The sequence below is a fragment of the Mustela erminea genome, chromosome 14 (assembly GCF_009829155.1).
Source record: "Mustela erminea isolate mMusErm1 chromosome 14, mMusErm1.Pri, whole genome shotgun sequence".
In the NCBI taxonomy this organism is placed as follows: Eukaryota; Metazoa; Chordata; class Mammalia; order Carnivora; family Mustelidae; genus Mustela; species Mustela erminea.
In genome coordinates this window covers 51,843,415-51,866,772 of record NC_045627.1, presented here as the reverse complement: position 1 = coordinate 51,866,772, position 23,358 = coordinate 51,843,415, and the positions used below count along the sequence as shown (strand labels likewise).

General features: G+C 47.4%; 1 protein-coding gene across 4 annotated transcripts in view; it reads right to left on the bottom strand.

Annotated features, from left to right (window-relative positions):
• Positions 1–23,358, bottom strand: part of WDFY4 (WDFY family member 4) — a 266,523-nt gene that overhangs the window by 65,919 nt on the left and 177,246 nt on the right. For all 4 annotated transcript variants that reach the window (XM_032313627.1, XM_032313624.1, XM_032313626.1 and 1 more), the window contains exons 44-47: positions 15,905–16,053; positions 10,845–10,965; positions 8,281–8,366; positions 6,555–6,617 (exon numbers count right to left, since the gene is read on the bottom strand). In XM_032313627.1, the coding sequence (XP_032169518.1) occupies positions 6,555–6,617; positions 8,281–8,366; positions 10,845–10,965; positions 15,905–16,053 (419 nt within the window). The remainder of the gene's footprint in view (positions 1–6,554; positions 6,618–8,280; positions 8,367–10,844; positions 10,966–15,904; positions 16,054–23,358) is intronic.

The following is a 23,358-nucleotide window of genomic DNA, read 5'->3' as shown; positions in this document are numbered from 1 at the left end:
TCTGCTGTGTCTATAGTTACTCCTCCCCAAGCCCCTGCTTTCCCAAGAAGCACAAGAAGCATGTTTCTGCACTCAGTGATGAGGCTGAAGCTATCATTATCAGAGTGATCATGTACATGACAGATTCCTAGCTTCTCAGCTGGTCAACAGCAATGATCTCTGAAGAGCAGGACTGAAGGAGTGGTCATGAGGAGGAGAGACACTTGAATTTCAGCCTCCACACTGTGGGTGCTTCTGAGGGTGTGACTCATCGTCCTGCAAGATCATCATCTAACGGGAACTTATAGCTTCTTACCGTTGGTTTTCTAAGCTCTTTGTCTTTCATTATTTTTCAAAGAAGATCTATAAAGAAAACTCTGACAACACTCAACTGTAGAACTTTGTGCCAAAAAAGAAAATGCATTTCCTTTTAAATGTTACATTTAAGTAAGCTATACAATTGAGAGAACATTTCAGAAACTACAAATACCCAGATACAATCAGGTCCCACATATAAGCTCTGCCTCACACCTAACAGTCTACTCTATTCTAGCCCAGGGCCACTTAGCTTTGATGATACAGCAAGAGAGCATTTCAGAGACCAGGGCTAGGGAAGGATGGAAGGATGCCTCTGGCCCCTTTGAAGGTGTGTGTGTGTGTGTGTATATATGTGTGTGTGTGTGTGTGTGTGTGTGTTACCAGGCATTTATCCAAAGGATACAAACATAGTGATTCAAAGAGGCACATGCTCCTCAATGTTTATAGCATCAAGGTCCACAATAGCCAAAATATGGAGAGAGTCCAGATGTCTGCCAACAGATGAATGGATAAAAAAGATATTTTATATTATATATATATATATATATATATATATATATATATATATATATATATATATGACTATTACTCAGCCATAGCAGAGAATGAAATCTTGCCATTTGCAATGATGTGGATGGGACCAGAGGATATTATGCTAAGTGAAATAAGTCAGTCAGAGGAAGACAAATACCATATGATTTCACTCATATGTGGAATTTAAGAAATAAAACAGACAAACATAGCGAAGCGAAGGAAAAATAAAGTAAGATGAAAATTGAGAGGGAGACAAACTAGAAGAGAATCAACTCTAGGAAACAAACTGAGGGTTGCTGGAGGGGAGGTCGGGGGGAAATGAGGTGATGGACATTAAGGAGGGCACATGATATAATGAGCACTGGGTGTTACATGCAACTGATGAATAACTAAACTCCTGAAATTTAATAATACACTAAATGTTAACTAAATTGAATTTAAATAAAAAATTTAAAAACAAAATTGTGGGCTGTGTATAACAGATGTCAAGAAGAACAAGATAGGCATCCCAGCTTTGTATTTCTCTGAGTTTTCTAAACTCTGGGTTCAGTACGAACTGAGACCACTGGCCAGCCGGTATAAACTGCTGGCATCCCAGAGAAACATCTGCACAGAAGTCAGTCCAAATGGTAGGGCCCTACTTTTTCAGAACATCAATATAGATTATATTCGGCAACGCTCTTTTTTCTCATCTTGTAAAAAGGGAACTGCCTTCTTTGGTACCCACTACCCTTTAGACATGGACAAATTTGGTATTCAGTGCCAAGAAAAAGTATTTTCCAGGAAAAAGAAAAGTTCACAAAACCCCCTATTTCCTGTTTTCTGTCACTGGAAAAGAACCCAGAACAATTTTATCTTTTTTTCTTAGTTTCAGGACAGTTAGGTAACTAGATCACTCAGGTACCTGATCACATCTATTTTCTTCTCCTTTAAAGGAATTTTGGGGGGCACATGGGTGGCTCAGTGGTTAAAGCCTCTGCCTTTGGCTCAGGTCATGATCTCAGGGTCCTGGGATGGAGCCCCGTTCCCCCCACTCCTCTGCCTGCCTCTCTGCCTACTTGTGATCTTTGTCTGTCAAATAAATAAAGCCTTTAAAAAAAAAAGAATTTGGGGGTCATTTTAAAATGATTGTTGTACCCTGCATTTAAGTTCCCAGCTGTTTGCCACCCTCTGTGGAGGATGCAGAAGACTGTGAGTATACGGATGCATTCTCAACCAGCTGACCTTCCCCGTCATTTCAACTGTACTTTCTATTCCTCCAGCCAGTCCTCCTCAGATCTCAGCAGAGCCTGTCTGTGGGGCTTTCTGGCTGCCAGACACTTAGCTAGTGAAGTATCTAGCTGGCTTTCTATGAGAAACCCCTGGAGACTTGCAGAATCTTGCCTCCTATGAATATCTGATCAAGCTACCATGCTTTCATCAGAATGTTCTAGTCTTGTAGTCTTGTTCTATGGGAAGACATGGATGGATTACAGAACCCAGGTTCATCCAGGATGAACCCACTGGCCTTTCCTGGAATTCAGTTATGGAGACAGCCATTGTCTCCACGGGAATTCTAGGCAAAACTCTGGTACCCCCTTATAGGAGGGGATCATCTGCAGAGGGACCAAATCGGTTCTCAAAAGCTGGAAGTTGAAGATATAAAAACCTATAGCACAGGCCAAGACTTTTGGGCCAGTTGAAAGCTCTCAGAATGAAACTGCACACTTCTATCAAAGAAGAGAAACTCCTGTTTCCTAGAATGTCCTAAAAGAAGGTGGGTATTTTTCAAGACCCACCGTGTGGATTGGGCCTTGCCCTTAGTAATACAAATGGAAAATAATCAAGTTTGCTCTACGCATGGGGTAACGGCCAGCCAAGCCCCCCGAAGGCTGGGGGCCACTGTTGCCTTCCCTCTCTGAAACTCCTGAAGGTCCAGTGTGGCTGGTGGGAGAAGAGCTGGAGAGGAAGGATGTACGAGGTCCGAGAGCACAGAAGGCCACCTGTTTTTAATCAATTGGTCCATATACACCCTACAAATACAGCAGGCGATGCTAAAGCTAAGCAAAGAAATTACAGTATTTATTGGGCACCTACTGAGAGCCCAAATTGGTTTGATTTCAAAGTCCACTGCTTGTTGTTGCAACAGTCTCACCATGTCCCCAGCTGCTTGGGTAGTCCCAGAGCCTAGGACCAGTGCTCCCACTGGGACTTCCTCATTTTGTCAAAGCTCATCTTACATGAGCTTTGATAAGCCTTTCTCTGGTGTACTATGTGTTGTTCCCAATTGACTCCAGAAATTTCCCATTTTATATTTCCCAAGGCCCTCCATGGTTGGAGCTGTGCTAGGGCTGTGCCAAGCAGGCACAGAATGGCCCCAGAAGATCCTGCACCAATGGGCCCAGATAGCCATCATGCAAAAAATAAACAAAATGTAAATAAGATCAGCACAGTGCCCAGGTGTCTCACAGGGACAAGGTGGTACACAGGTTGGTGTCTAGAGTCATCCCTATGAATGAGTGAGGAGCAATTTCTACATCTTTGTCTCATCCCCGGGCCAGGAATTCTCCTGACACTTTGTGGTCATTTTTGTTAGCTTGTCTTATGTATTCTTCCCTCTGCAGCTCCCTTGTCTTCTCCCCCTCCATCTGGGACAGAAATTCAGAAGCTTACCTGTGCAGACATAAGTGTGCATTGTCAGGGCAAGGCATCTTGAAGACTCTGAGAGCAACAGTATAAGAATGAACAGAGTGAGGCTCATAGCTGTGGGACAGATGGGTGCCCACTGAGTGACAGCACAGATGTCATTTATAAGAAAGAAGGGATCTGCAGAGACAAATGGGGTTCAGCAAAGTGGCATGTCAAAGTTGATGCAAAGAGAGAAAAATTCCAGGGAGAGAGGAAATAAGTGTCCAGCTCATGAGTTCGGTGGTGCCTGGAAGAGCTCTCCACATGGAGTAGTGGCTGGCTATCTGCTTTTGTTGACCCCTCAGTATTCAGCCCTCTTATGATAACAGAGCCTTGATGATCTTGGGGAACCATGACCCTGTCAGTATGGTTTATGTTGTTGGGTGGGACTGATCCCACTTCTAGAAGGTGGGTGGGTGCATGACACTGATCCGGCCAATGAAAACTCCTGATAAGTTCTGGGATGGGCACTAACCTAACTTTGACAGATGAAAATCATTTTGGGGATTTTTCTGAAATTACTGGGATAGAGCATTCCTCCTGTGGTAGAATTCCCAAGTCATTGACTAGAGCTATTGGGGACATTGATGCCATTATGCTTGGACAGCCTGCCAAGAATGGAGTCAACTCAAAGGAAACCCTCGCTGGGAGGTGTACACCTACAGTGTGCTGGGGTTTATTGGGCCCAGAGATCCTAACATGCCTGGAGCCAGACCTTTGCTGGTCTTCAGGTATGTGAGGTGATGAATCTGCTTTTTTGCTTCATTTAGTATGAAGTGGCTTTACATACTTGAACTGAAATGTTGCAGAGAAATCCAAGCATGGACATTAAAGTTTACATGAAACATAAATAACATGAGGTTACCAAGGCTGATATGCACAATTGGAACTGTACTTCTGTTGAACTACTGAAACACGTCCATTCCCACCTGTAAATGGTTACCCCTCTTCTAGCAGCCCAGTGCTGCCTGGGCCTCCTGGACCATCCCCTGGTATGCCCTGGACTTCCCACAATCTACCAACTAAAGGGTCATCTTCTGGCACAACAGGAAGCTTCTGCTGGCAGCTACTCCAACTGATCTTTGAAGGTCACTAATAACCCCCTGTTGAGAAATTTAATGGTCATTTCTTAGTTCCTCTCTTATTTGGCCTACCAATAATATCTGATCACCAACAAGGTTGACCATTCCCTCCTTGAACACTTGATTTGGCTTAAAGGACGTCTCCCACACCTGCAGTCTCTCCTATCTCCCTGGCTATAACATCTCCATTTCTTCAGCTGGCTCCTCTCCACGTCCTTAACTTCTAAAGGTTGGCATGTTCCAAGGCGCAATCCTTAGACCTCTTTTCCATGTGGACTCTTCCTCTTGGTGATCTTAGCCAGGTTCAAGGCTTTAAATACTCTTCCAAGTTTCTATCTCATTTGGGCCTCTCCCTTAAACTCTACATGATACCTCCACCTTGATGTCAGGCATCTCAAAGTTACCATGTCCCAGACTGAGCTCCTGCTATCCACCACACCCTGAAGTAGTTCTTCCTGTAGTCTTCCCATCCTATTTTCTACTTGTTCAAGCCTAAATCCTTGGTCTTATCTTTAAGTGCTCTCTCTCTCTCTCTCTCTTTCTCTCTCTCTCTCTCTCTCACACACACACACACCACAAACTTAATTTCCCAACAAATCCCAATAGACATGGCTTCAAAATGTGTCCATAAACAGAGCACGTCATGCCGTCTTTGTGCCCCCGCAACCTCGATCCAAGCCATCACCATCTCTCAGCTGCATTATTGCCAAAGCCTCCTATGTGGATTCCCACTTCTGCCTTTGACCTACTATACTTATTCTTGACAGAGAAGCTAGAGTGATTCTTTTATAAGTTAGGTCCCAGCATTCCTTCAATACTGCCCACTTATTCAGAGTAAAACCCAATGGTATCACCAGGAGCCCCGAGGCTTGCATGAATCAGCCCCTGCTCCCTCTCTCTTGTCTCTTCTCTGCACCTCAAGCACGCTGGCCTCAGCTGAGCCCACTGTGCTCCCCATCCCCACCCATGGCCTTTCCTTTGTTCTTCCCTCAGCCTGAAATGCTCTTCCCCTGGTGATCTGCAAACTTGCTTCCCCACTTTGTTCACAGCTGAATCCAAATATTGCTTTCTGGGTGAGGATTTCCCTTACCACCCTAAGATTTCAATCCATGCCTCTACCTACGTTGTTTTTTATACTGATTATCTAATATACTTTGCATTTCACTCATTGACATTGCCTCCTTCTACCTTCCTCAAGGAAATGCACACACAGTGAGGACAGGGAAGATGCTGGCCACTTGCTGCTCTGTCAAGCAGCAACCGCCACAAGCAACACGTTATTGATAAATTGCCATGAATGACTTAGCGGTACCTGTTCCACAATCATTATAAAATATATATTTTTTTATTATAAATACTTTGATTCTCCTGGAAACACCCCTCTCAACATAAGCTCCCAGAGAAAAAACCAGCCACCATCTCTTCTTCTCATTTCATTGCTAACTGAAATAAAAGCACTACCAATCCCAAATGAGCCATCCAGAGAACCAGGTACTTGTTAAAGGAGGCCGTGGGAGGAGGCTAGAAGCATGTCACTTCCTGGCAAGGTGCTCCATATCACAGATTCATAAGTTAATATCTGACGCCTATTCTACCCACAAAGGAAAGACAGAGCTGGGACAGCTCCCAGCCCCTGTCCAGGGGCCTGACACCATGGCTGGGCCTGCGTGAACACCACACCAGGCAGCCTGCCCCGCGCACCAAGGACAGAGGGTTGCTTCTTGCATTTGGTCTGGAAAAGTCACGGAGCCTGTGGAATTTCAAGCTCCCTTTGTAGAGGTTTAATTGACAGAAGCAGCTCCAGGAAGAGGGTTGAGATGATGAGGATGGGAGACAGCAGAACGAAGGGGAAGGTAGATAGATGTGCTCTTTGCATGCCTTCTTCACCATAGGATCAGACAAATGAAAGCAATCGAAGCAAGGCCAGTGCCATGTCCAGAGAGCATGGCTTGATACCTGCCTGTGTGCCCTTACCTTAGATTGAGGGGGTCCTCTGTGATGCCTTTCCCCTTCAAGGTGGGCTGGAAAGAGCAGAAGCTAAACAAAAAGGAAAGGATCATCAGCAGCAGTCAAGAGTCTTCTACCACCAGGAGACATTTCTGGTGCCAGTCCAGAGGGAGGGTACATACTTGACCCCCCCACCCTAATCTGTCCCCCAGGTCATGAACCCCAGACCCGGGTGTACCTCTGAGACATGCTGTCATTATACACTCCAGCCTTAATAAAATGGTAACAATAAAACAATCTGCATGTTGGCAGGCTGGGCCAGGCACTCGACAATTCTGTTGCCAATTTCAGCAACCACTGAAAATACCACCTAATTTAAGGCTCCTTGAGGCAGGGTTAGGTATGGTTTGGCCAACATTCACTGCCTGAGCCAAGGATGTATAAAACTTCTAGGGGCACCTGGGTGGCTCAGTGGTTTAAGCCTCTGCTTATGTCTCAGGTCATGATCCCAGGGTCCCAAGATCGAGCCCCGCATCAGGGTCTCTGCTCAGCAGGAAGCCTGCTTCCCCCTCTCTCTCTGCCTCCTCTCTGCCTACTCGTGATCTCTCTCTCCCTGTCAAATAAATACATTAAAAAATCTTTAAAAAAATAAAACATCTAGATTAACTGTGGAAAAACTGTGTTTAACACACAGAAATCACAGGGGGAAATGGACGTGAGGTTCCACATTGCCTGTGTACTTCTTCGGTTTGGTCTAAAATAGAACTTGAAGAAAGCTTTAGGAGGCCATATGACAGCCCTCCTTGGAAGCACCTCAGAGGAAGGCCCACAGGCAATGGAGATGTGCCCAGAGCTGGGGCAACAGCCTCTCTGCGGGAGTCATCTTCACACTGGCCCTGCCCTTTGGTCCCAGCAGCTGGTCCTGGTGCCAGCTACTGGCCAGGGCCAATAGGAAGGCAGGGCCAGAACCTCTGAGCTCAAAATGAGGGATGTCACAAATCACCTCAGATCTTCCAGCCCCAAGTGAAGCTGAACCACCCCTTCTGTCCATCTGCCGCCTTCTGTGTTTTCTGTCTATGGCTAGGAACCTCCTTTTCTTTCTGGTCCTTCTAGATGCTCTACAAATCAGTCTGTCTATAACTTTAATAGTGCCAAAAAAAATAACCATTAGTCTCAAAACATTTAAACCCCAGCTTAAACTTCTTAGACTGATTCATCTATTTGGAGAAAGAAGTTCAACTAAAACAGCAGGCTTTTCTCTTTAAGAAAAAAAGATGTTCCATGAAAAAGTGGGAAATCAGTTGTTTGGAATTCTTTCCAGCGAAATACGAAATTGGAGCAGCTAAAATTGGCAACTGGGATCAAAAAGAAAAATTAAGCCAGAAAAATTATTTGGAAAATTAAAAAAACAAAGCCAGAAGATTCTGGAAGGCCCATTAAACAGCCAGCTTCTTAAATGTGTTGTGTCTGCACATGTTCTTCCCTCTTTAGTCCTTACTGTCCTAAACTACTTTAGTCCGTGAAATGGAGCCTGTTTCCCAGGATTTGGGGAAGGTACTTCTGCTGCTTTTTCTGTACTTGGTTCCATGGTTTAATAGCTCTGTAGGTCAGTAAGTCCTTCCTGTGTCTGACCTAAATCCTGCTTGCTGTGGGTTGCAAACAGTGCTCCTGAGAACACAACAGAGTCATGTCTGCTCTGCTCTGCAATCAGTTCGTGATCAGTTTTCTTAGAGGAGGATTTTTAAACCCTTACCTTTTGAAGACCATATTCCGATCATTGTTGTGAAAGACAAGAAATTTGGAATATCCATTTTGGAAAAAGAGTTCCAGAGCGATGTCCTATAAAGAGAAACCTCTTTCAGTGCTGCTGAACTTGCCTGGAACAGAGGGGACACCAGGCCACAGAGTCTCTAACCAGGGGTCATTTGGTTCTCTGTGCCAGACAACACTTCCTGGTTGGTTCTTTGAACCTCCTGGGTGACAGTGACGAGGGGAGTCCCCTCAGAATGAGTAGGAGGGCAGGGGGCCTCAGACTTCCTTCAACTGAGCAGAAAGCAAGAGCCCCACTCCCAGGATAAGCCAGGAACAGACAGAGGGAGGAAAGGGCCCAGCGATACCTTCAGACACTTTCACTTCCAGGTCACAAGTTTGGTTTCCTGAACCAAAGAGTCACCCTATCAGAAACATTAGGGGAACTGGCTGGGGGGCATGTACAGCTCACAAGCTGGGCAGCGGACCCACAGACCTGCAGGCACAGGGTGCTTTGCCCAGCTCATTTTGCGAGCCAATCTGTTGTGGTCTTGTTGACCTAGCAAGGGTATTTGGTTAATGTCAAAATGAACTCTACATACTCTCTTTTTCCTTTCTCTCCTCCCTCCCTGTCTCCCTTCCTTTTATTCCAAGCTGTGTAAATAGCATATTTGGAACAGCCACAGAGAGAGCCTGCATGGAGGATGAGGCTCGGAGATGAGATGGGGTCCGGGAGAGAATTCCCAGGGCTGGAGGCAGGGGTGAGGCCTGGGCACAGAGGCACAGGGGGGTTGCTACATCAGAGTCAGCCGCTTCCGCCTGGCTGGAAGGGAGCTTTCAAAGTCCTGTTCACCAGGCTCCTGAGCAGAGGAAAGTGTCTGTGATGATAATGCAACCCCCTCCGGCTGGGGGTGCACATAGGAGCTTCGGGTATTTTCTGCAACTAGAACTCTAAGCACTGTGCAAAACAGATGATCAAGGCAGACGTAATGGCTTCTCCTGGCAACCCTGAGTCGCCAAGATCTGACTTTCTCCTGGGAGAACCTAAGAGAAATGGGGGTCTTGCTCACAAAACTCTTCCTGCCCCCAATCCCGCACCCAATGCTCACACGCCCTCCCATTTCTCCCTTCCACTACTGTCAGGCCAATAACCAAACATCTGGAAACCATCACTGTTTACTGAGGGACACTAGGGGGAAGAAACTCACTTGCTGATACCTATGTATTACCTATGTATTACTATATATAACCTATAAGGTAGGCATAGTCATAAAATAATAATTTTGAGTATTTAGAAGTGCCAAAACACTACATGGATAGTGCTGAGCGCTATCCATGTAATGCTGGAAGACTCAAGACATCGTTGCTGCGGTCAGGACGAGGCCCATGCTGGCCACACTGCCCAGAACCCTCGGGGCAGAGCTTCCTCCAGTGGTTCCCTTCTCACTCACTGTCCTTACAAAAAAGCTCACTAAGGTCAGGCAAGATGAGAACCAACACTCTGTGGACAAAATCAGTGGAGAGGGAGGAAGAGGGCTGGTTGGACTCCAGCAGCTTGTGGATCCTTTCTAGAATGAGCCTGCCTAAAAGGCCTTCCTGAGCTTCAGTGTCAGAAAATTATAAGGAGGCCCCCCAGGAGGAGGAGGATTCCATGATGAATTATAGATCCAAAGACATTTACCAAAAAAACACTCTTATGGCCAGGTTGATTAGGGCCAAACCCTGTCCCCCTGTTGGCCTTAGCAGAGCAGAGACCTTACAGAAAGGGTAGAAGAGAGCTTGGGGCCCCTCCCCACTCCAAGAGTCTCTCATCTCTTCCTCTGCCTGCGCCTGGGAGGCCTCTGGACACACACGCAGCTTCATTACCAGTCAGGCTGGGCTGGGGGAGGCCAGGGGTGTCTGAGGCCAGCAGGGGCTCCTCCCCTTGCAACTCAAGTGAGAAGCCTCTGGTTGTGCCTAGCTGGTGGCAGATCCTTGCCTCTGAAGAATGGGCTCCTCTAGCCCCTAGTGAGCCCTTGGAGGCACTGGGTGAAGCCCTGGGAGCCTGGTTGGAGGGGACAGTTAGGAGATCTCTAAACCACTTGGTCCAAGAAATGCCCAGGTGTTTGGAGTTTGGGTTTGGCCGTGGGTAGGGCAAAGGGCAGGGGCGGAGGTCAGTGGAGGTGGTCCGCACCCTCAGACAGGTAGGCTGACCCTGGACTCTCTAGTTATCCGCTCTGCCATGAGGCTGTGGAGGTGCCCTGTCCTGTATTCTAGAATCTCCAAGGCCACTCTGGAGCACATCAAGGGGAAAATAAAGCAAAGAGGCTGGGTTCTAAATGATGCAGCAAGAGAGAGAAGGTTCCAGCAGCCAAATAGCAGGGAGCTAGCTGTGAAGTAGGGAGCGAGTGCAGCAGACATCAAACCTGCCAACCAGGACACCAGGCCACATTTGCACACCTGGGCTCTGCACAGGTGTAAAAGGGGTCACAGAGTTTGTCCCTCACAGTCCGATGGGGCCTCACTGGCACCTGGACCACCCATGCCATGAGAAGCTGGTGTCCCTGCTGGCCCTTCCCCGAGGTATACCTGCAGCAGGAAGCGAGCCTGCCGGAGCTCCCGGAGATGCCCGTAGCTGTGACTCTGGCACGAGTAATGGTCGGAGGACCTGTCTTTGCTGCACATGTTGAAGATGAACGGATCGCTGATGCTGGAAAGGAAACAGGATAAGCAGTGAGAGGGCGTGTGGAGGGCTTGTTCCCCTCCTGCCCCACAGCCCCACCGTGGTTCTGGAGACACCGTGGGTGGAGAGCTGCCATCACTGCCAGCTAGGGGGGCCATCCCCGTGGACTCCTTGCCTCTGTCAGCCTGCCCCGGAGCAGGTGCCGCATAGTATCATCAGACGTGGGGAAAGCCTCCAAGGTAGACAGTGGCACAAGGTGGGGCATGAGTGTAAGAAGTTTCTCTGGGCACATGGGTCACACATGGGTCAAAGAGGGGAAAGAGTAAAAGACCCCATTACACATGGAGAAATGTCAGGCCAGAAGGCAAGGACAGAAAGATGAAGAGCCTCCCTCAAAAGCCTGTGTTCAGCGTGGCTTCAGCAGCGTGGCCTGGGGTGGCCCAGCCACCCCTGAGCCCCAGAGACATATGCGGTGGGCTGAAGGACACTGACCACAGCATCGGCCGTGGCCCCCACAGCACTGGTCCTGAGACAGGAGCCCTCAGAGGGCAGAATGACTCCCCCTGAAGGGAGAGGGGAGAAAGGAAGCATCATGAACTGGGCTCAGATTCACCCCAAAGAAGACAGTTCGTGCACTGGGAGTAACAGAAACACCTTTAGGGAACCAGATCAAGCTTTTCACCACCCATGAGCGGGGACTTAACAAGTCTGATTTCAGTTACAGACTTGCTTCTGAGTAATGCAGCAAATTTAAATTTTACATGGCTGCAAAAGCTCTGATCGAATGCCCTTTCAGGACTTGAGAACTGGAGACCCTCCCTCACTGCCACACCAGGTCACCTCAGCCTCAAGAAGCCTGCATATCAACCACAGATCCAAGGAGCCAAGAGCCGGGAGAGCCCCTGTGCCCGCACAAGGTAGCAGGAACAGGCAAGAAGCTGGCATCCTGTCTCCTCCCCACCCCAGTTCCAAGGGGGCCTTCCTCACCCGGCCTGCAGAACTGGCCACTAGGCCTCCATGCCATGCTGCCCGGCAGTGGCAGAGACATGGGTCTGTCACCCAGGTCAGCGAAGAGAAGAAGTGACTTTTCCAAGGTCATGTGGAACTGGATTCAAACCCGGGTCCTCAGACTCTAAAATCCAAGCTCATTCACTAACACCTTTTCTCCCCTGAGGCAGAAAGGCCTGCTGGCTTTTACAGAGCTCTCCCCGTGAGCTCTCTCCTGTCAGCAGACTCTCTGCTGACTGATCCCATGACCCAACATTCAGAGACACTGGTGACATGAGGAAGAATTTTCTGGAAAATGCTTTTAGGCAGGAGCTTTTAGGAGGAAATGCATTCATTTTTCTCCTACTTGCAGAGATGGAATAACCATACTGGGCAGAAATGCTCAGAGAGACCCAAATGCTCAGGAAGATTAAACTATAAAAAACATTATTAAGTTCACTGATGTAAGTCCAAAGTGGAATTCTGTCTTAATGTAGCATTAGTCGGACACAGCTGTGACTGGGTCTCTTGGCCAACGCTGTATTCAATGTGTTCTGCACATTAAGTCAGAATTCAAGCACCTAAGGTCAATGAACAGAAAGGAGAAACTGATTTATATTCTTCTTTAGGTAGAGCTGTGGCTATAGGATGGTGCTAACAGCTCTTTTACTTGATGGCTCTCATGACATATGCAAGTCTTCCAGAGTGAGCATAGTATAATTTTTAATATTCTTAACTAGGGAAACCACATTAAACTAAGTGATAATCATATTGGTTGACCTGGTCTTTGAGAGTCAGAGTGGGGATATCAGATTAAAATATTTAAAATTATTTCTGAGGTTATCCAATTGTTGTCAGAATTTATACCTGTAATTTTAATCCAGAATCAGCCACTAGATCACAAACTTTTTACCAGACTCAGCCCACACCTGATTTACCTCTTTGTGTCTATGGAGTCTACCACAGTGCCTGGCACAGTACAGATCTCCAGTCAGGATTTATTGAATCAAATTAAATGGAGCAATGATGCTTCAGAACTGCTGACTGATGTGGAGAAAATATCTGATTATAAGCACCCTATCACAAAATACCAGCTAGATGGCTTGGATTCCCACAAAATGAGTCCAATTTTGTATCATGTGAGCTTGCTTGACACTATTTTGGATAGAGTAGTGTCCTCCAAGAAGGATATGTTGAAGTCCTAAACCCCCAGTACATCAGAATGTGACTTTTTTTTTTTTTTTTAAGAAATAGGGTACTTGGTTCTAATGCAATAGGACTGGCATCCTTAAATAAAAGGGAAATTTGGACATAGACACATCCCCAGGGGGAAGATCTTGTGAAGACACACAGAGAGAAGGTGGCCATGACTGGAGTGATGGATCTGCAAGGCATGAAAGGCTGAGGGCTACAGGGACACACCAGAGGCTAGAAGGAGCCGGGAAGGATCTTCCCCTAGAGCTGTGGAGAGACCACGGCCCTGCCAACACCTTGATTTTGGACTTCTAGTCTCCCAAACTGGGAGAAAATAAATTTGTTTTTTTTTCTTCAGCCACTCAGGTTTTGGTACTTTTTTATCCAGCCTTAGGAAACAAGTATAGTCATTCTATTCAAGCAACAGGCGATCTCACTGAAGGCAAAATAAACCTTCTGGAAAAGTTCTTACTTTCTGAGGAAAGTTCCAAAGCACACAAGTGCAATCAATGCTGGAGGACTGCACTGTTCCTGAGTTCTATTTGGGATATTTTTATGGTGCATCAGAGAGCCTCTTTCAAGGTCTAGTGCTCAACTCTACTCAATTTGATGGCAGTCTTTTAGAGAGACATTTCAGGGTTGCGTTAGCTTTATTTTTAACTGGCTTATTTATGTATCTTCCTTAGTCTCCATGGTCAAAATAAGACTTAATCCTCATTGATCTGACATGATCTAATAGCCAGTCTCTGAGAACCACATCTCCATGAGAGCTGGCAGTTTCTTAGGGCAGCAGACAAGACCTCAGCTAGAAAGCACTGTCTGATTAACAAATACTTCTCTGAGGACCGGTGACTAAAATCACCTAAGCAATTCCCAAATGACACTCCAGGGTAGTCATTTGTTCTCACTCTACTCCTACTCACTTTCCAGAGAAGCACATTTCCACAAACGGGAGGTCTCCTTTGTCACTGCAAATCAAGTGGGTCCATACAGCCTGACAACAGGGCTTCGAGTAAAAGTGCAGAGATAGTCAGTTTGATCAGGATTAGATGCTCCTCATAAACACAATTTACCTAATCAATAAGATCTTATCTAACACTAACTCAATTTAAACCAGAGGTGGAGAGTGAAGCAATGGATTCTATAAGTCATTACACGGGCATTCCATGCACAGAGGTAAGAGTAGAAAGCTTTCATCGGCTCTCAGAAAGGCAAGTCTGCAGACCCATCATCCATATTGATCAGTATCAATAAAACATGAGCAATAAGATGGGATGCACGTGCCAAGTATTAATTAGGCTCCTCCTACCTTGGAAGAGCACAGAAGACCCACAGCAATGGGTGAATATTTGGTATGAATAAAAGATGGAAATTAGCATGGAAAAAAAAAAAAGGCCAAGCATTTTAGAGCAAATCTTAATCAAGGGAGAGTGAGCTGACATACTCTTCTTCTGCACTTCTTAAATTCTTGCTTCCTGCCATAGGCTGGAAGTGATATGACAACAAGGCATTGAAATTCTTAGTTATTGGCAGGTTAGAAGTTACAGTGGTTCTCAAAATGGGGTCCCCAAAATGTGGTCCCAGACCAGTAGCATCAGCGTCAGCTGAGAACTTGTTAAAATTTCTGGCCCTACCATGAACCCACTAAACTAGCAATGGAGATGAAGGTGAGTCCCAGAAGTCTCTTTTAACTAGCCCTCAAGGTGACTTGATATTAGTTTGAGGGCCACTGGGTTAAGAGGTTCTCTTGTCATCATGTGAACCTTTGCTAGTCAGAAAAATCAAGATGATCCAGGAAGCATATGACCTGACCACTGAAGTCCTAGCAAAGGTGTGAACACAGTCACTTGGATTTTGGGTGGTTGTATTTTATAAACACAAGAAGATTAATCAGTGAGAGCTACCTGAACCCAATAGAACAATTATACTTGGGTATTGGGGAGGGCACATATTGCATGGAGCACTGGGTGTGGTGCAAAAATAATGAGTACTGTTACACTGAAAAAAAATATATATATATAAGAAGAACCTCTGGCGGGAAAAAGAAGAAGGAGGAGGAGGAGGAGGAGGAGGAGGAGGGGGAGGAGGGGGAGGAGGGGGAGGAGGAGGAGGAGGGGGAGGAGGTGAGGAGAAGAACCTCTGAATTTCCTGCCAAAGACTTCTGGTACTAGTTAGTGTAAAAAAAAAATGACTCTTTGAATTTCTACCCAAATCTCATCCATCCTTCCAAACCCAGATCTCAGCCCATGTCTTCCAGGGGCTCTCGCTCAGCACACTAGCCTCATTTCATCAACTGTGAGCCCAGAAGAGTCTTCCCATGACATATATTCTGTCCCATGAAAACAGTGCGCTACAAAGTCTTTCCAAAAGCACCTGCTTGTGCTGCCATGTGCCTTTGTGTGCCTCACTCAGCATGAGGGGAAGAGTGTGGTGCTTCCTGCAGCATAGCCAGTCAGCAAGCTGCTGAATGAAGAAGCTGGTGGGACTGGCTCCAGTTACCCAAACCACCTAAGAACAGAGCCCCTTGTCTTGTATCCCCCTCATGCATTCTGTGTCTCATGAAGCATGAGGAGCTGCCTCCTTGTTACCCACGCCGGATTTTAGCTTTGGGAAACCATGGTCAGGGATGCCCATGTCTTAAGGTTCTTCTGCTTTTTCTCATGGTTCAGTTTCAGGCCCAAAGCGAAGCCCACAATAACACCAAGGTGGGAGGGGTAGGAGTAGCGATGGCGGTGAAGGAAGTCGAGGCTCTGCAAAGAGTCTGCGGGAGAAGTCGGGAACTCACTTGGATAAGCAGTGGCGCGTACAGTAGACATCCCCCACGGGAGAGAGCGTGAAGTTCTCGCAGATGTAGAAGTGCTGGTGGCCGAAGAGGAGGACCCCTTCAGAGACCAGATGGCCCTGCACGATCACCAGGGAGTACTTCTGTGTCACCTGGAGGGAGACAGTGCCAGAGTCAGTCTGTGTGCATGTGAAGCACGCCCATCATTCCTACAGAGGGCATGAGGGTAGCGAGCAGGCGCCCACTGAGGGTCTGGAGGTGAGAGCAGCTCCTTGTTCGAGGGACGGGGCCACTGCCTGAAAGCTGCCCTGCTCATCGCAGTCTCAGCGGCCCTTCTCCACCAAAACCACGGTCTTGTTATTTGAATTACCCACGGCCACCCCCACCCTACCAAAACACGTGGGTTGAGCGTTTATGGCTGTACTGAGCACACTGACCATCGTTCTCTCACTTTAAACCCCTCCACAACCAAGAAAACCTCTGTAGTTAACAGCAGGGAGTGTTTTCAGGGTACCAGGCATCCCTCCGTGACACAGGTGATGGAGCTTGTTGGAAGGCTAGCTAAGAGGCTGCACCAGGACTGGAACATGCCTGTCCAGAACCACAAGTGTAAGACTGGCCCTGCTGCCTCTGCAAGGCCAAGGCTAGTCCAGATGTACACAAAGGAGGCACATGCTCCCCCAGATCCCTCCTTTCAGACTCAAGCTCATTCTCTCAGTGGCTGGAAATTGTGGCAGCTTTCCACAATCACTGGTGCTAATGAGAAAGCCTGGCTGCAGGGCATGCACCCTTCCTAGTGGCAGTCTCTACCCAACAACTGGTGTCTGCAGGTAAGAAGAGTCACCCTGTGCCCCAGTCCCACCCCACACCTCCAGCTCTCATGGCATCACCTGAGGCATCAGAGTTGCACTTCTCCCTCTGCACAACCCTGTGACTGTCACTCCTAGGGAATGTCCCTCGTGCACATCTCTGGCCCATAGCTGGCTTCCCAGGGAGCCTGACCTGTGTCTTGGTATGACCTGGATTTCTGCATGAAGTAAGGACTCAGTGGTTGTTTACACGGAATAAATCCCTGAACAAGTGAGGGAATCAATGAATTCTAGATGGACCCGAAACGGACTAAGAGTAAGGCCAAGGCCAACATTTTCTCCGGGTAATTCTGTGCTAATTCCAGTTACTCAAAAGAGGAACTGATTTTTTTTTTAAGATTTTTATTTATTTATTTGACAGATAGAGATCACAAGTAGGCAGAGAGACAGGCAGAGAGAGGAGAAAGCAGGTTCCCTGCTGAGCAGAGCCCAATGCAGGGCTCGATCCCAGGATCCTGGGATCACGACCTGAGCCCAAGGCAGAGGCTTTAACCCACTGAGCCACCCAGGCGCCTGAGGAACTGATTTTTTTGTTTGTTTGTTTACTATCTAACATACAACCACTGTAAACATTTTACACATGCTAACCAAAATAATTCTTACAATCAGGGATGGGAGGTTTTACTATTGGGGAGGAAAAGAAAAAAAGTCACAGAGATAAGAATCTTACCAAAGATCAGTCACCTAGTAAGTGGCAGAGCCTGTAATTAAAGCTAAGCCCCCTGCTCACTGTTGGGAACAATACTGGGACTACACTGATGGAATCTGGAAAGCAGGCCTTGAATGCCAGTTTTCCAACTGGTGCATCTAATGGAATCGGTTGTCAGGGCCAAGGCCGGAAAGTGAAGATGTGCCAAGGGTTTTTTGTTCCAAGATAAGCATTGCCCACAGTCATCTCTGAACTATTTTTCCTAAGCGGGGACTAGCCAAGAGCCGCAGTACCTAAAACCCAAGCCTCCTGAAGGCAGCTGGTTCCCCTGGCCTCTCCTGCACCCACTTTGTCGTGCCCCCCGCAGAGCCAGAGTTCCCTGTGGACTCATTTCCAAATTTGTTCATTCATCCAGACAGTCATCTTTTCAAAAGTTTGCACTCAGCTCCTACTACATGCCGGGCCCTGAGCTGGGCTTCAGAGATAGAGGGATGGACCAGATAAACAAGAACCTTACCCTCATGGGGCTTAAAATCCAGGGGGGGAGACAGATAGTAAGGATGCATGTCAGCCAATAAACCATAGCCAACTGTGATATGTGCTGAGAGAGGAAAACTGGGGTGATCATAGTAAGGAAGAGAGAAGCTTAGAAGGGACAATATTTTAGACAAACTCTAAGACCTGATGGATGGAAATGGGGCAGCCATGGAAAACTCAGAGAGCCCTTGAGGAGAAAAGAGCATTCAATACAGAGCTTAGAGGCAGGAAAGGCAGATCTGGGGAGCAGAAAACAGGTCACAGTAGCGGAGATGGAGTTGAGAAGTAGACATGCTTAGATCCGGGGGTGGGGATGCTTGGGGTGTCTTGGTGAGGTCAGCGGGCTCTATGCTCATTGCAACAGGAAGCTGTGGGAGGGGTTGTTTCTGAAAGGGGACCCTGGCTGCTGGATGCAGAGTAGATCAGAAAGAGCCAAGAGTGGAGGGAAGGTGATCAGTCATGTGGCTATTTCTGTGGTCCACTGGAAGAAAGATGGCTTGGGGTGTGCAGGCACTCTGCGACAAGCGGGAGGAAGGAGAAAGTAGGGGACCTAAGCAAGAAGGGGTGGAATGAACAAGAACTGTACCAGACACCTGCAAAACCGGTAATACCAATAATAACACGAATAACTGAGGACGCATGTCTACTTTGGGAGTTAGGCATTTGAGTGGAGCCCTCCTGCTTCCCCGAAAGCCTTCTCCAGAGACAAGCACCATCACCACTTTATTGTATTGAAGGAGAGCAGATGAGCCCCCCCCCAAATATGCCACTTTGCCATGACTATTTTGAGTCAAAGACACTCAAAAAACAGCAGGTACAGGAAGGGCACTCTGGTTTACCCCCCCTTTATTTTATTTTATTTTATTTTGGGTGGGGTGGAAGCAAGAGATAAAACTCCCAGGTGAAAAATGTTCTCCTTCTATTAGGAGGAAAAGAACATTCTCAGCACCCGAGACAGAGAGGTCAGACCTAGAGAAAATTGTACAAATAAACCCAGTTGGGCGAAACTCCCTTCAACCTCCCTGTACACTTTGGGTACTTTTTCACAATGACTACACTTTGTTCAACTTACGCCCTTAGGCCCAACCCCTTTGGGTTCTTCATTTTCCTGTGAAGAAAGACTCCCACATACCTATAAAGGTAAAATCTGTATGATCCTGTCGGTCTGTCTTCTGTCAGCTTAATTCTCCAGCCTAGCTGGAGAGTCTGAGGGTTGGGAAAAGTTGGACACCTCCTACAATATATCCACTATCCACACAAAGAGATTCAGTGAATACATCAGATGTTTATATGCCCTTTCTGTTTTATACTTACAGCATAGCCATATGCTCACTGTTCTGTATCTCGTTTTTTCCTTTAAATGGCCCACCTTGGAGGTCCTTCCAAATCCTTTCTTAGAGAGTGGCCTCACTCTTATTAATAGGTACAGAGTATTTCTTTGCAAAGATGTACTAGACTTATTTGTCCAATTCCCCTATGGATTCAGGCTGTTTTCAAATGTCTGGACATTACAGGCAATGCTGCAGTGGGCATCCCTGGACATAGGTCACATGGAACATGCAGGATGGTGGGTTGAAGGATATATTCTTAGAAGTGGGACTGCAGATCAAGGGTGTGGGTATTTTAAATTTACCTCGGTTGCTGGACTGCTTCTCTGTAAGGTGGCACCAAATTACAATCCCACCAGCACCATCAGGAGGCAGTGACATCAGCCTGTTAAAACTTTTCCTCTTATCCCTTTGTACGGAGGAGACCTCATCCTCAAGGTCACATAGCGGGGCAGAGACAGCCCTGGCACCAGCCCCAGCCTGTGTACCTCCAAGCCCCCTTCCCTGCGAAGTCCCACCCTCACCCACCTTCTGTGGTGCCCACAGCGAGGGCTGGAGCACGTTCCTAGAAGCCCCTGGTGTTTTCCTTTGGGGAGAATTAAGTAACAACCAGAATAAACCAAACCACGAGAAAAATGTCTGATGAGAGCTGGGTTAATAGCTTAAGAATTGATTCTGCTGGAAAAGAATGGCATTTTAAAAACTAAAAAATGAACCTAAGTGAACTCTTACCTGCTCTTCCATTTAAATTAGCCCTGGGAGGGCTGCCTCCCAAGTTTACTCATGGTTAAGAACTCCCTCATGCCGTGATTCTATTGATCACTTTAAAAAGAGGATCTTCTGCTTCAGAAGTAGAATTGTTCTGAGGTCGGCTAGATGATGTATCATCACTTCTGGCAGGTGGATCACGAAGAAGTACGTGGCCACACCTGGCCCCATGCATGATAAGGAACAGGTTGGCTGGGAATCCCGAAATCCCAGAGCTGAAGCTACAGGGGCAACAATTGGCTGGGACATCCCATGGCAGCCCCTTGCCAGCATGTTCTCCTACAGTCAGGCTTTAGTGTGCACATCTGCAAAAGGGGAAGGTCGGCTGGAGGCCCTCTGAAGTTCTTCCAGCATTATTAGTCTGCAAGTCAGTGTAATGCCCTAATTCAATGAGCAGAGAAAGTGAGATGCAGAGCCATCCAATGAGATACCCAGAACAGAGCTGCTGCGTACACTGTATTCTTCTGCTTGCCTACACCCTGCTCTCGATGCATTCTGTTCTACTGGCATATGGAATAAGTATTTTAATTTTTCAAAAATGTACCAATTGCCATGAGAAAGTTAAGTATAAAAAGAAGTGAGACTATATAAATTCCATTTATGTGAACTCTGGCATCTCGATGACTTTTAAATGGAGCGTTTGGTCATGTTAGTGATCAAAAAATGTATCATGAAACAATAACGAGATACTATTTTTCTATAAATTAGGCAAATCTGAGAAGACATAGGATGCATGGGTCTGTTACAGCAGAGACAAGGAGCAGGGATGCCCCCTGCCTGTCTGCACGTGCCACTTCTGCCGACAAGCCTGCAAACGGCTGAGCCTCTCAGCCTCCCACTGCCAGCTCAGACCAGAGCAGATGGAAAGGACAGAGATGGCACCAGCGTAAGGGAAACATACTGAGGACTGTTCAAAACACAGAGTCCAGGGAAGCTGCCGTTACTAAGGATTGCTCATTGGTGGCTGACTGAAACCAGAGCACATTTCTAGCTAGAGTAGCTCTGGAAATTGTAAAACCTGGACTTGGGGATCTTGGGCACTTATTCCAAGAGAATGAATGAGAATCACCTGGGCAGCTTGCTAAAGTTCATATTCCCAGGCCACATTCCCAGATATTCTGGGGCAGCAGGTACAGAGTAGGACCTGGAATCTGCATTTTTAATAAGCAGTCTGGATGATTCCGATGCGGGTCTCGAAGACCATACTTCGAGAAACTGACTCTGGACGCCAGCGAGGCTATGAAAGATGAGATCTCGTCTCCCATCAGCATATTACCCATAACTCATTCATTCGTTTGTGCATCCCTTTACCAGATCCGCACTGAATATTCGGTGTGTGTCCCATGCACCGTTAGGCGCAGAGGCAGACAAGACACACCTTGACCATGCTCATGGTCTAACAGGAGAGAGAGTATCAACTGTCCCAGCATGGTGTGGTTGGGGGGCGGGGTACAAGCACTCAGGACACAAAGGGGGCTGTCTGGCCCATACGGGGGTGAGAGAGGGGGCAGGGCTGACATCATAGAAGTGGTCCCCAAGGAGGCGTCCCCAAGGTTGGAACTAGGAGCAAAGAGGATAAAACCCGGGAGAAGCATTCCAAGATACAAAGTCTTAAACTGGCTGGACATATCTGTACATGTTTGCAAGTAGTTGTATACAATTAGAGTCAGAAGTCAGGTGTGAGAGAGAGAGAGTGTGTGTGTGTGTGTGTGTGTGTGTACACATAAGGGTCAGGGAGACAAGCCCAAGGAAGTGCAGGGTCAGCTTGGGAGTGGCCTGGAGCACAAAGGATGCCAAATAGAGTCACTGAAGGTGTTAAGTAGGGACATACACAGTCTGCATCTTCGAAAGTCAGTCCTGGCCGTTCACCTCCACGGAAAATTACCACCTACACAGGTTAACACACTTCTTCACTTTCCAGAAATGGCCTCATCTTAAAATACCTGGGAAGAGCTTGATGCTGCTCTCTGCTGTCCAGAGCAAAAATAACTCCCTTTGACCTGATTCCTTGCAAGCAGCCTCAAGCTAATATGATACACTGAGTTTGTATAAAAACTAATTTTAGTTTTTCATGTACTTAAAGAGAGTAGCAACAGTGAAATCAACTGTCACTTGAGTTCTGACTCTGGACTGGACTCTGGAAGCCCATTTTGCCAAGGGGAGACTCGGCTTTAAGAGCAACTTGGGTGGTAGGGTACAGAGGATCGCCCCCCAACAGCACAGGGGTTGACTCAGGCCCACAATTAACATGCACTGAATATGCTGCTCATGTCAGATGGAAATGTGTTTGGGGTTCTGGGGATCATTAATCAATGACGCAAAGATAGCGCAGAGTAATTACTGTCCCAGGTATTGCTGGGGGGCGATCAGCGCTCCCACACGGCATGAAGACATGAGTTAAATGGCTGTCACTCAGGAGCCTCAGGCTTTCCTGCTTCTCCCTGGGGCCTCTGGTGGGGACAGACCCACCCCCACCCCCCACGCAGAAGCCTGGAAAGAGGTTACAACCAGGAGAGACTCCTAGCCTGTTCTGGCAAAGCGCTTGCAGTGGCGGTGGTGGAGGAGAAACCAGGGGCCTGTCGTGGGCTGTCTAGCGTATGTGACGGCTGGTCGGCAGCAGGTTCTGGGAGCATGGCTGCACACCCACCCCGCACTCCTGTCATGGCTGGGCTTCTCTGAGAAATTCAGAAAAAGCACAGACCCTGAAGGTCTAATGGAGATGTATGAATTGGGGGACTCTCCCGCTTACAACCAGTGCTGGCTACAAAATGTCTCCATGCAGGCAGAATGTGCCAGCCCGAGAAAGACAGAAAATACCACCACCACCGTCCCCCCAACTTTCCAAATATACACACCCACCCGCCAGGGGCAAACTTCCTCTGTTTTTGTTGAACATGTTCATGGGTCAAGGGTCAATACAACAATCCCTCCTTCCCCAACATCCAATTCCTGTCCTTGACAATCAGGAAAGTACACGGGAGATGAAGGCCACAGTGGACTGGGGTGAGGACATAAGCAGGCGGGTGGGCTGGTGCACGCTTGGCACACCGTGTCCTAGGCAGAGGTGCTGTGTGCAGTGAGGGACCAGGAGGCCTGCCCGCTTGGGCCGCTGCTCACCAAAAGTTTTACCAGAAAAAGCACAACAGGCCTGCAGCCAACATCTCTGAGCCCCAGTATGGGAATGGGGTGGTGGGGAGTTAGTGTAACTTGCTCAACACGGTGAGATGGGGGAGACTGGAAATCCACATGGCTTTCCAGGAACACAGATCTGAGATCAGGTCCAGGCAAGGGATCCTAGACCTGACG